The sequence below is a fragment of the Saccopteryx leptura genome, chromosome 5 (genome assembly GCF_036850995.1).
Source record: "Saccopteryx leptura isolate mSacLep1 chromosome 5, mSacLep1_pri_phased_curated, whole genome shotgun sequence".
NCBI lineage: Eukaryota > Metazoa > Chordata > Mammalia > Chiroptera > Emballonuridae > Saccopteryx > Saccopteryx leptura.
The window spans coordinates 17,805,673-17,819,514 of record NC_089507.1 but is presented as its reverse complement, the minus strand read 5'-3'; the positions used below and the strand labels follow the sequence as shown (position 1 = coordinate 17,819,514).

The 13,842-nt window shown below is 42.7% G+C and overlaps 1 protein-coding gene across 5 annotated transcripts in view; it reads right to left on the bottom strand.

Moving 5' to 3' along the window:
• Positions 1 to 13,842, bottom strand: part of RBPJ (recombination signal binding protein for immunoglobulin kappa J region) — a 212,844-nt gene that overhangs the window by 85,380 nt on the left and 113,622 nt on the right. For 2 of the 5 annotated variants that reach the window (XM_066384856.1, XM_066384855.1), the window contains exon 1: positions 12,523 to 12,736. The exons of 2 other annotated variants lie outside the window; for them this stretch is intronic. Coding sequence is in view for 2 of the 3 variants with exons in the window: in XM_066384855.1 (XP_066240952.1) it covers positions 12,523 to 12,542 (20 nt within the window). In the remaining variant the exon portion in view is untranslated. One more of the 5 variants, XM_066384853.1, reaches the window with a different exon arrangement.

The following is a 13,842-nucleotide window of genomic DNA, read 5'->3' as shown; positions in this document are numbered from 1 at the left end:
AAGAACAAAGAATTTTCTAAAAATCACACGCCTGGAAATGCGTTCTCCAGAAGTATGGGAGAATGCTGCACATCGAGCTCTAAATAAAGACCATCTCAGGACAGAAGCAATGCGACTCCACTACTCGCGCTCTTGTGCTCTACATTTACTCTGAGCCTTTTAAATCTATTTTTCTGCTACTTTCTAGGAATAAGGAAAAAAAAATTTTTTTAAGTGAGACCAGGGAATATAGTGAGACAGACTCCTGCATGTGCCCGGAGCAGGATCCACCTGGCACCCCCCATCTGGAGCCAATGCTCGAACCAATCAAGTCACTGGCTGTGAGAGAGGAAGAGACAGGGAAGGGAGACAGGGAAGGGAAGAGAAGCAGAGGTTGCTTCTCCTGTGTGCCCTGAAAGGAGATCGAACCCGGGACATCCACATGCCAGGCCCATGCTCTACCACTGAGCCAAAGAGACAAGGCCAATAAACATTTTTTTAAAAGAAAAATTTGAAAGGATAAATGTACATTAAAATGTTATATTTAATTTGGTAGGATTAAGACTTTCTTGCCTTTTTCTATTTTGTTACTTTTGTTATCAGGAGAAATAAAATACATGTAGTTTTCAAAGTACCCATAGTCTATTCTTTAAATGTGTGCTAATAAAAAGTTTAGATTTTTAAAGAATCTCTTATAAAAATAATAACCATGACTTTTCCTCTCTTAATGTATAACAAATGTGGGCATGAATTAATTTTGAGTTTGGAAGAATAATGACCCCACTGTAAATAAAGTGTTTATATCTGGGGGCTTGCATTTAGTATGTGGAAAAAAACTACTATTCACTTTATATTGATGTTGTTTACAATTAACATGCATTTAGCAAATGACTTTTTAAAAACTCAGATGGGAGTTTAGGATGGCTGTGTCAGCAGCCTAGTTCTCTCCCACATGAAAGGGCAACCAGACAGAAAAATCAAAATCTAGACACTGTTTACAACAAAACTAGGTTACCAAGTAGCCCGTCTAACCCCCAAGTACAAACAAGTGTATACTAACAAAACAACAGCCATAAATTAAAGAAGGCAGCCACCAAGGAAGGAGGGGGGAGGGGACGAAGAAGTTAAGGCTGTGACAGTAGTCCAACCATGAAATGAAGTCGGTCTGGAGAATAAAGCAATGGCAGCAAGCACGGAGAGCCCAGAACATAGAAGACAAGAAACCTGGAAGTAGAAAGAAAAGATTTGGTCATCAACAAACTAAGAAAATATTGTACAAGAGTAGGAGGAAATGAAAAAAATACTTGAGTTCATCTTTACCTGTAGCAGCTAGATGGACAATAGCACTAATAACAGATATCAAGCCTATTTTAAAGGATGATATAACAGGTCTAGGTGGTGGAAACAAATTGATTTAGAAGAACCAAGTTTCCTGGGCATACAGAAAAAACCAGTAGGAGCTTTAAAAATATGGATCTAAACATCTGAGCTGACGATACAGGTATCAAGTCAAAAATATATGAGGACAGAGTACAAACCACAGTATTTAAAACTGGAGGAGTAGGTAGCAAAGAAAAGATGGAACATTTAAGAGATAAAGATAATGTCTTGCTAATCAAGAATAAAGGCATGGTTGCCTGACCAGGCAGTGGCGCAGTGGATAGAGCGTAGGACTGGGGTGCAGAGGACCCAGGTTCGAGACCCTGAAGTCACTGGCTTGAGTGTAGGGTCGCTGGCTTGAGCCTAAAGATCACTGGCTTGAAGCCCAAGGTCGCTGGCTTGGGCAAGGGGTCACTCCCTCTGCTGTAGCCACCTTGGTCAAGGCACACATGAAAAAGCAATCAATGAACAACTAGGGTACCACAACAAAGAACTGATGCTTCTCATCTTTCTCCCTTCCTGTGTGTCCCTATCTGTCCCCCGCCTCTCTCTGTATCTGTAACTCCCCCCAATAGAAGAATAAAGGCATAGTCAACAAGAATAAAGACATTATAGGCCACAAAAACAAAGGGTGCAGAAGAAGTAACAAGCTAATGACTGAACTGAGGTTTGAAGATCCAGTGGAAGACTATTCACTGGTGGCCTGGACTGAAAACCAAATTTTAACATATAACACAAATGGGAATATAAATGACACAAGTGGTAAAGAAAAGATATGGCAGTGGCTTGAATGACAGCTTGAGAATGGAAACTGACATCAGGTCATTCTTAGAGACCAGACCGGAAAATTGGTCTTTAGGCAGAAAAGGAGTAAGACAGAAAAAACTGAAAATACAAACTGAGGGAGGATTAACTAGTAGAATAACATCACAGAAGTGCCTGACAAAGTTATTTAAAAATTAAATAGTAAATTTTACTTCAAGATAAATTATGCTAAAAAAAGATAAATGATGCTACTTCAGAGAAACTTTTAAATTCAAACACTAGTCAAGTCTAATTTTTAAAGCATTTCTAGAACATAAGATTTATTTCTAAAGTGATCTAATAGAGGACAATAGTATCTCCTTTTCCTTAGAGCCTTGTATTAGACATATCTGGGACTGTCTTGCCACCTAGTAGAGCTTGGAAGCCTTGGAGTGGTCACCGTTTAGGTGGAGAGAGAAACAAAAGCTCTAGCAGAAGGCACAGGGTACAGGGAAAGGGCAGAAGAAAGCTGTGTGAACTTGAGTTCAATGACTAAATCCCTGACCTCAGACTTCTTATCTATAAAACGGAGATTATCATCTCCCTCACTGTATGACATGCTTCTAAATCCTGTACGTAAAATGTATACATCACAATGTATATCACGCAGGAAGTCCAGGATAAAGAACGGCTGTTTACCTATGAAATAAACTTTGAAAGCTATAGCTAACCAGGTTCTTTATTCTTTTTAATATTACTATAGTGAAGCAGCAACTCCCACTAATTTAGTACTATTCATTTAATTAAATAATGACTCACATTATAAACAGTAAGTAAATTACCAGAACTATGACTACTATTTTTGAAATGCTGAAATGGATTTATTTCACTTCCTTGATATTTGAATAGGCACAGATGACAGATAGAACAGATTTAATGAATCCCGTAGTCAAGACAGTAATACTGCCTTGACATACACACTAAAATAATAAATCACAGTATGAAAATGTGGGGCAGCTGTGTTAGGCTTGCTCGCCGGGTTACCAGCTGTAAGCACTTTGCCTGATTGCTGCGTGGGTGCGTGGCAGCACCATGTCTGTATAGCCTATATGTCTATGGGCGCTTGCGCTCAAGAGGGATAGAAGATTGCGGATTGCCTGCCCCCCCACTCGCACGCCACTGTGAGGGGCCATTCTTGCTGCTCATTTGCCTGAGAAGCGGTTTTCCTTGCCTGTGTGCTTGTCTGCGTTGTGTGGTTCTATTAGATGGGAATGGCCCAACGCTTTTCAGCTCCGCAGTTTCTTTACCATCTGCCCAAATCCAATGTGGCTTTGGCCACCAGCATTACAGAAAATCATCAAGTTTGTAAACAAGTCCATATTTCAGTATAAAATTTCAACTTGTGGCCTCCTTGCCTGTATGACAGTTTTCCTTTTTCTCCATCTCTTTTGTGGTTCCATTTTCTCTTCCAAATGCTTTAGAAACTCAGACAGCTGGAATTTAGTGCAAGTGACAGAACTAAGAAACTAGAGAGACAAGAGAGACACTGGAGTGAGCCAGGGGTTACTGAACCAAGGCAGTCCCGGAGGTAACGGAAGAAGAGTGGTTGAGCAGGGGTGCAGGGAGAACAAACGTGTTCTCAAAGAGGCCACCCTGGTCAGTCAGGGACCCCAGACAAAGAACACAGGCAGCATCAAGAACAGGAAGGCAGCAAAGGAGGAAAGAAGAGGTGGCTCGGAACTGACCTGTTATTAAGCAACACTGGCAGCAGCATCCAACCAACCAGGCTTAAGGCTAAGAGATTTGTATTCTTGGTTTAAATCCCCACAAATGGGGGGGGGGGAGGGGTTAAAAGCAAACAAAGCAAAGTGCATGTAATATTAATAAGGCAGCTGAGGCCCTGGCTGGTTGGCTGTGGCAGAACGTTGACCCTACGTATGGAAGGCCCAGGTTCGATGATTCTCGGTCAGGGCACACAGGAGAAGCAACCACCTGCTTCTTCTCCCCCTCTCCCCTATCTCTCTCTCTCTCTTCCCCTCCCTCCTGCAGCAATGGCTTGATTGATTCATGTGTGTTGGCCCTGTGCACTGAGGATGGTTCCATGGAGCCTTTACCTCAGGTGCTAAAAATAGCTCAGTTGCCAGCATGGGCCCCAGATGGGCAGAGCATCAGCCCCAGAGGGGGGTTGCCAGGTGGATGCTGGTCATGGTGCATGCAGAAGCTTGCCTCTCTATCTTGCCTCCTGTCACTTAAATAAAAATAATTTTTTTTTTAAAAAGGTAGCTGAGTGGTATAAATAGAAAATAAAAGACCAGCATTAAGTCTCTCCCCAAAAATCAAACCAGGAACTAGTAACAGCTCAGTCAGTGAATGTTTCTCAGCCATTAGCTAAATTATTTAATCTGTGCCTACATTTAAATGAGTGGTTATTTTAGAACATATGATTAGAAAAATCTCCAACTCTAAGGTTTACTGAATCCAATGGATTGAAATAATCTACATCACCAGGACGCAGTTACATTGTATGCTATGTTACTCCACGACAGGGAGAGTGCACTATGCCTCAATAGAAATAAGAGAGCACAGAGTTCCAGCCCACCAGCCCTACCAGTCACTTCATCTCTCATCAAATCCAGTGAAAAACAAATTCCCAGGCTCCTACATTAAAGCAATCCAGTCTTAAGTAAAACCATGACCTAAAATTTAACCATCAGACTTTAATTACATTCAGACGTAGGAAATTCAGTCACTTGTCAATTTCACAGAGCCTCCCTTCAGCATCTTTCTATAGGACCTATTCTAATGCTTGATCATATTTCTCTTGTGGTCTCCATCAATTCTGATCAATATTACTACACTGTTTACATCCAGCCTCACCTTTTCAAAACATTCAGTAAATCCCCCACCCCATATAGGTGATCGATACTCAAACGTTAGCTTAGTACTCAAGGTCTTATAAGAGGCCCCAACTACTTTTCCAGTTTTATTTCCTATCCCTCTTATCAACGCTCACATTTTTTATGAACTATTCTCCAATTAAGACAAATTCATTCACACCTCTGTGTTCTCACCAACAGTATCCATCTGATATAATACTTATAATCTCTTCTATATCTTAACCATCTTTAAGACTAGTACAGAGCAGCATCTTATACCTATTAGTATTCAACTATATATTTCTTTAGTATAGTGTAATTAAAATGATTACAAAGGAGAACCGCTGCTCTAAAGAACCGCTGCATTCTTCATCTCCTGAAACCCCTCCTTCATGTCTGGGGACCTCAATCTTTCCGTATCCTCCATTTGCTATATGGATCAGGAGCTTTGTACAGAAAAATCTATGGAAGTTTTTGCATGAAAAATTTTCTCACACTCAAACCAAAAGTTAAATGATTTGAAAAAAGTATCCTGGGAATTATGGAGACAATAAAAAGTTCAGTGGGTGCCAGGAGTTAAGGAGGAGAAAGGGATGAATAGGTAGAGCCCAGAGGATTTTTAGGGCAAGAAACTACTCTGGATATACTTGTAGATATATGACACATTTGTTCAAACCTAAACAATGTACATCAGGAGTGAACTCTAATGTAAACTATGGACTTGGGGAGATGATAATGTGTCAATGTAAGTTTATAAACTATAACAAATGTACCACTCTGCTGGGGGATGTTGATGACAAAGGAGGCTATGTATGTTTTAGGGGCAGGGACATTGGAAATCTCCGTATCTTTCCCTCAATTTTGCTGTGAACCTAAAACTGCTCCAAAAAAAATTAAGTCTATTAAAAACATGCTGGCAAAATAAAGATCTTAGTGAGTCTGCAGTTTTCCAAAAGGGAAATACTCTTGTTTCCATTATACAAACCAGCTTAAAACAAGTATGTTCTATCTAGAAGAAGAGCAGTTCCAGAATAAGTTGTTTATAATAATAATTTTTTTAAATCTACAACATTGCTTCTGTACTTTATAAGGCAACTAATACTGTAGTTATATAACACAATCTTAACCCTACTGATAAAAAAACAGAGTTTCATACAGTGATAACTATTTTTCCTGGTTATTTCAACTTTTTTATGAGAAACTACTCTTATTTACAGTTCCATAATCTAATTAATGCACAATGCACAAAACAGATCAGCTCTAAGACCATTTTAAAACTACTGAATACAGAAAAAGCATGGGAGGGGAGTAAAAAGGGTCAACCCCACTTTCTAGTACATGTCATCTCACATCCAACAGGTCAGCGTTTTCACTGTAAGGCTTCAGATACCTAAGAAGCAGTGGTTTCTATATTCTCATTTTTGTAAACTTTAAAACAGTGTAAATATTCCCAACACCATCATGAACATGACCAATCTGATGGAAAAGCTGTCATGCTTTATCACCATGCACTGTCTCAACAACAACAAACCGCTACAAATATTTACATATAGGTAATTAGTACCAATTTTACACACCAAGCCATAGGACCTTCAATGCTTGCTTTTCCCCAGTAGTAAGTTATGTTCAGGAACTACATTACCCTTTTCACACTGTTAGCATATCGTTCCGCTCCCTGGAGCAGAAGCAGGCCTAATGAGGCGTACGTGACACTATGATGTTGTGCCAGGCCTATGGGGCATCCAGAACTATGGGCAGGATGTCTGAGAGATGGGCATTCAACATTCCTACATTATTACGGCTGTCCAAGCAGAGAAGAAAGCAGTAAGAAGCAGACCCCAAAAAGTTGGGGATGACTCAATGACAACATCCGTGGTCAAGCAATCATTTACCAAGTATGTCGGCTCAAAATGCCAAGGCACATATTTCAAGGGCTGCGGTCCTCTGCACTAACTACACTGCTGCCTTCCTAAAACATGGCCCACAAACCACAGGCTGCACAGAAATCCATCCTGAACGCTGCCTGCGAAAGGTTACTAGAGAGACTAATTGTTATAGTTAAAATATTACATAGGGTGCTTTACTATTTACAAATAACTTATACATAGTTTTACTTGACAATTATATTTTCACATAATTTACCTTACTTGATAGTCATAATGTGCCTGGCAGATAAATACAACAAAATCATCATTTCTTATTTTAGAGAGGTAGAACCTATAAAGCTTGGAGAAATTATCTGTAAGTAATCTGTACAAAAGACCTGAGTCTCTCAACTAAGATGATCAATTTATTATTTGATTCAATGGCATGAATCCCCCAAATAGTACTCTACAGCAGTGGTCCCCAACCCCGGGGTCACGGACCGGTACCAGTCCTTGGGCCATTTAGTACTGGTCCGCAGAGAAAGAATAAATAACTTACATTATTTCCGTTTTATTTATATTTAAGTCTGAACAATGTTTTATTTTTTAAAAATGATCAGATTCCCTCTGTTACATCCGTCTAAGACTCACTCTTGACGCTTGTCTCGGTCACATAATACATTTATCCGTCCCACCCTAAAGGCCGGTCCGTGAAAATATTTTCTGACATTAAACCGGTCCATGGCCCAAAAAAGGTTGGGGACTGCTGCTCTACAGTGTCTTAAGCCCATGCATTTAATATAGGAAGTATTTAAAACACTTAATAATGAAATCTTCTGAGAAACACTTGATAGTCAACCATAAAAAAAAAAACTTAAGCTTTTCAGTTTTGTAAAGTAATATAGTATATATTTCCTAATAACCCCAAAAAAACTTTAACATAATAGTTTTACTATAATGTTCTCAGGGGCTATGAGACTGCCTGTAGCTGAAAATATCCATTTCTTTGGGTACTTCAATCAAATTCCCTAGAGAATCAGTATATTCCCTGCATACATCAAATTCTGCCTACATGAACCATGTGGCATCAAGGTTTCAAAGTATTTTGAGGCCTCTGTTCAAAAAAACCTTTTTACTGAATCCCTATCATATGCAGACACTCTTCTAAGCCTAAGATATATAAATGATTAAGAAGAAAATGATACCTGCCGCTAAGTAGCTAATAGCCTACATATGTGTAAACTACAATTTAGTATATTTCTAGGAGAATTATACTGGGTTCTTTAAGAACACACAGGAGGGGCACTGAACACAGCCTGCTGGATGCAGTTAGACTTAGAGGATCCTCCTCAGACCCAAGTCTTGAATAATAACCCACTAACACCCACACTTTTCAAGCACGGGGAGGCATTAAATTGCTAAGCCCATACAGGGAACTCCAACTTCTTAAATACGACTGGAGCATCAAATATAAAGGGAGAGAATGGCAAACAGTTCAGCTGGAGAACGATACATGAAATAGAGAACCTTATATGCCATGCTAGCTAACACAGATTTTTCTTTTTTTGAGCACTTGCTATGTGCCAGGCAGGCTTCCTATTACACATTTTCTTGCATTTAATACTCAGAAAAACTCACTGAGCTAATAAGCATTATCTTGCAATTGAAGGAAGAGGCAAGGAGAGGTTAGATCACCTGTCAATGTTATAGGGGTTTTGAGTGACAGGGACAGAATTGGAACCCAGTTCAGATTAAATCCTAAATGTGAGCACATTAACTATCCACTCAGCTGCCTCTCTTAATGAAGGCTGCTAGGGGGAGCCACTGAAAGGTTTTGTAACATAGAAGTGAAGCGACCAGATTTGCTCTTTAAAAGACTGTGTGGAAGGTGGATAAAGGGAGTGAGTTTAGAAGCAGAAAGAAGAAACTGCCAATGTCTATAGTAATCCAGGTGAGAAATGATGAGATAAACTGTGGCAGTGAAGATGAAGGAGACAGATTCAAGTGATTTTTCAGAAGAGAGAATTGTCTGTTCTTGGTGATTAAAATATAAAGGGTTAGTGTGTGAGAGAAATCCAAAAAGTGGCTTAAGGAACTAGTTAGGACGTGATATCATCTACCAGAAACAGAAATGCAACAGGCTTTGTTTGCCACACACACACACACACACACACACACACAGTGTCTCCCAAATTCAAAACACTTTCCTAGGCCAAGGGTTAAGTCTGACATTATGGTCCTGGTTGTTAGAAACTATTCTTGAGAACAAATGACAAAGCATTCAAAATATAAGGTATACTGAAAGTTAATCATTACTATTAACAGATTTGGCCTAGAGTCTCGCAAAAATGTGTTTTTAATATTAACACAGGCAGAATACAAGTCACCAGAAAAGAAGAAAAGCATCCCATAATTTTACAATGGTATTACATTTGAGTTTGACAGACCTTCCATCTCTTACACAACATACACACACACCACCCTGTAATTTATTTTACTTCTCCGTCTTCCTCTAAACTTCTGGGGGTGAGGGGGAGTATCTGTTTTATTACCCACACTATAATACATATTTGGAACTTTTTTTTAAATCCCACTATCACCACTATGACTTGCCAAGAACTTGGTTCATAACCTCCTACTTAACTTCCTATAAAACATGACCTACTTCACATCAACTTAATTCAGTAACAATTCCTAGACTTTAACCACACCTTTCAGCCAAGGATGCTCTCTGCAAATCCTAAAGCACAGCAATCCTGTGCAGATGTGGCAAGTTATTACAATTCCCATTTTACTACATAGTTAGGAAACTGGCCCAGGGGAAGTAGAGTAACTTGGAAATAATCACAAAGCCTAATGCCAAAAATAACAACTTTTAGTCAGTCCATGAGAAAACACTGCCCCTAGTTGAAATAACATGAAATTCAGTATTGGGAGTAAGCAAAATGCAAAATAATGTTTTAAAGCCAGGTCCTAAAGTTTTTAAATTTTATTTTTAAAAATTATCGTATACTAGAATTAAGACGACTTGCTAGAACTTCCAAAACTATTTTTTTCCTCCTAATACCTTATCCATCTAGAGTGCCAAAAAATGACTTAACGAATTACAGCTGGCAAGAGTGGCTGTTCTCCCAAGCCATTTTTTTTCTTAGCCACTTAAAAGACACTGATAGAAATCTGTTAGCATATGACAAAAGATAACTTTCTAACAAACCAAACTGCTTAAAATTTAACACCTAGAGACATATAAGTAGAATAAATCTGAAAATACTGCAAATGGGCTTCATATTTTTTTCCTGGACAAAGATAGACACATCGCAATATGCATGAACAATAAACTTAAAGCTTTAATCATCAATAATCATAAAGAAAGCCTCCCGACCACACCTCGTGGCATATGTTTCTAAATACAATTTAATAAGGGCACTGTTTTATTTGGTTGCAATACACGGGTCTTACAATTTTAGAAACAAAAAACACAACTTTAGTTGTAAAAGTTGCTTTTATGATATTGGTGTGATCCTTCTTATATGCAGAAGTCCTTCCATTATTATAATACTTAACATTTGCTTGCAGTGGGAAACAACAATGTGCTCAAGATTTTACCTTCAGAAGAATTATTCTACCCTAAAAACAAGAGAGACAAACGACTACTGGTAAAAAATCCATTCATGAAACCCAGACTGCAAATTTTCACAAAAGCCTATAAATACCAATCATAAAACATGATTTTCCGTTAATTAAAATTCAAACTACTAATTCTAATCACAGCCTTAAAAAAAAAAAAAAGCTCAACATTCCTCACACTAACTCTTGTAGATCCTCGACTAGCAGCACTGTATGTGGAACTTTAGTTTATAAACAAAATGACCCAAGATGATTTTATCAGTAACATACCTCCTAAAAGTAGTGATCAACTAATAGGGCGAAAATCCTGGTAAATCTAATTAATGCCTCTTATTCCCAGCACCGGAATATTCAGGCTATTTAAGTACATTACACCACCCTTCCCCTATATCCCACACACAGCTCCAACCTTTCAACACCACCGTAACAATAAGCACTCTGAAATTTTAAAGCTCCTTTAACACTAGAAATGCCAGTACCTTAAGACTACTACTTAAATGTCTTTTCACTGCATTTCATTAATGCATTCCACAAAGATTCTAGAAGCAGAAACTGAAGTCTTAAGTGCTTTCCTCACTTCACCTCCAAAGATGGAGCGGAGAGGTTGTCATAAGCCTACAGTGCAAAAGCACATAATTGTAAACTATCTAATAATTAAGAAAAATTATAACAATTATATCAATTCATAAGGCGGATGCCTTCCTTTTTCCTTACGCAGCAGGAATTACTGGTAAAATAACTAAACTCCACACCTACAGTCTAGAAAATGCTGAAAACCTCCACCCCAACATTCAAAAGTTTTTAACAAAGTTCACTTAACTGCTACTCACATACCAAGCGAATAATCTATGTGGACACCTGAAATTATTCTCACGTTCCAACAGAAAAAATACCTTGCGCCTTTCCTAGCCGTCCTACAATATACCCTCAGGCAAGCCAAAAGCAAAAGCTACGATAGCTGCCCTTGGCTCAGGACATCTGAAACCAAGGACCTGGAGGGGCAAGAACCAAAGACCCGATCTTTTTCCGGGGTCACTATTTCCAAGCAAAACAACCACAAGCTCCTAGAGACAACGAAGGAAACTGGAAACATTGTAATCCTGAGAGAAATGGGGGAGAGGAATTCAAGTAATCCCGAGAGAGAGGGGTGCGGAGAGGAGGAGTGCCGAGGAGGAAAGTAAGTATCCCCACGCATCTTTCGTACCCACAAAATCAGCTAACCCTACGGTCTGTCTGCACGTTCCAGCAGCAGATGGAGTTCCCCGGGCTGAGGCAGTTCAGCCGACACACACTGTGGGTAGCGGATACATCAACCGTGGTGGGAGGGGAGTGGGGGGGCCAAGCGCAGAAGCTACTGGATGGGAAGACAAAGCCTCTGGGGGGGATCAAGGAGCCAACAGAAGGGTGAGAGTAACGCATGAGAAAAATAACGAAAGAAAAATGAAAAGAAACACAAATCTGGTGCCCGGACTGTGGCAGGTCACTGAAGTACCGAACAGAGAGGGGAACAACAAAGGGGTACTGGAAGGAGGACAGCTGAGGGGAGGTGACAGAGGAGGGATGTGGGGCGCGATGGGTCGGACAAAGCGCCCACGGCGGCGAAACAAAGGGCCGGGGGTAGAGGGTAGCGGGGGGCAGCGGGGGGAGACAAAGCGCCCGGGGTCGGGGGCACGGGCCGGGCGAGGAGGCGACGACCACCCGAGAAACAAAGCTGCGCGGGACTAAGAGCCAGGGCCCCCGAGAGGCGGCGAAGGAGGCGCGCGGCGGGCACCGCGCCCGCGGGCCCCGCGCGCCCGGCCGCACTCACGCCCGCACCCGCCGGCCTCGCCGCCGCCGCCGCCTCCGCCCGCCCTCACGCGCCGGAGCCCCAGCCACCGCGGCGCGGAGCGGGCAGCGCACCGCCACACGCCGCCGCACTCAGCGCACGCGTCACCGCCCCCGCGGCCCCCAGACACCAAGCGCGCCGCGGCCTCCGAACCCGCCGACAGTCGCGGGCTGCGAGACGCCCGCAACTTTCCCGGTTCCCAGCGCTCCGATTCCCCCAGACTTACCCTGTCACAACAGGCGCCATCTTCCACAAACTCTCGCCAAAACTCCAACCCTCGCGAGATTCCCCCCGACGCCTTCCCTGGTCCCTCTCCCCCGCCCCTTCCCTTTCTCCTCACTCCTCGATTCCACCCAGCCCCCGCGCTCCTTTTCCCCTCGCAGCCGCAGCGAAGAGCCAGGCGCCTCGCGCCGCCCGGGGACTAGGGGATCCTGCTCGCTGCCTTCCCTGGAAACCTACCCAAGCGATGGAGCATGCGCAGGCGGCTTCTCCGCGGGCGAGCCCTCCGTGTGGTCCATGGGGAGTGCTCCGGTTATCCGTGTTTTGAGACGCGCCCTGAGGGACGTACGTGGAGACTGAGGAAAACCGGAGGGGATTACAACGGGGACGGGGAATGGAGGGGTCAGGAGGCGGGGCCGAGGGGAAGGTCCTGGGAAAATCTGCCGCGTTTCACAGGCCTAGATGAAACACCTCCTCAAATGGGTGTTTTCCAAGTGGCTTCCCGCTCACTCTGGTTCCCAGCCCTTTTCATTCATTCAAATGTTCATTGGACGCCTCCTTTATGCTAATGTCAGCGTTAGGTGCTGCAGCTACAGTTGCCTGCAGTTCGGGCGAGTGACAAACTAGGAACTGTCTTGGGTCCTGCAACCCCTCACTGCTAGCGGACAGACAGACAAGAGTACAATGTGGTTGGACCCTCCAGAACTCTGTAAATGGAAAACTTTTGCAGTTGAGCTCCGTCGCCTTAGCATTCTTCTCCTTGGGTGTGAAATGAGGTCAGGCTAAGGCCTCTGGCAAAGACATCCCTAATGTACACCTCGTGTACACACACCAGAGCACCCTGTAGTTTTCCCCAGCCGTGAAAAATGTGGTGGAATTGAGAGCCACCCCTCCCTCGCCCCGCACTCCAACCAGAGGTCCTCTTGGACAGAGAGCTAAGTGCTGTGTGAGCCTCCCTAGGACTTCACACAGCCCTGTGTCAACTTAGGTGTATACAGGCCCTCCTGTGAGCCTGGCACAGTCGACGACACAGCTTGCTGCTCGAAGTGTGTACTTCAGGCGACCTAAGCCTGGAATACCCCCTGGGCACACTATGGCACGGCTGTGTATTTAACAAAAAGGAGCAGGGCCAGAACCCCGCCCCCCCACCTGCAGCACCCCGTTCTTTCCCCCACCCCTTGCCCTTCCAATTCCTAGAGATTCCCAGAACCAGCACTGCCTCCCGCAGGGAGCCCCAAAACCCGGACAACTGGAATTCGCTGCCTGAAACCTGCTGAACGCGCTGCTTGACTGCCGCGGCACGCGCGAGCGGTACTGCGCATGTTCT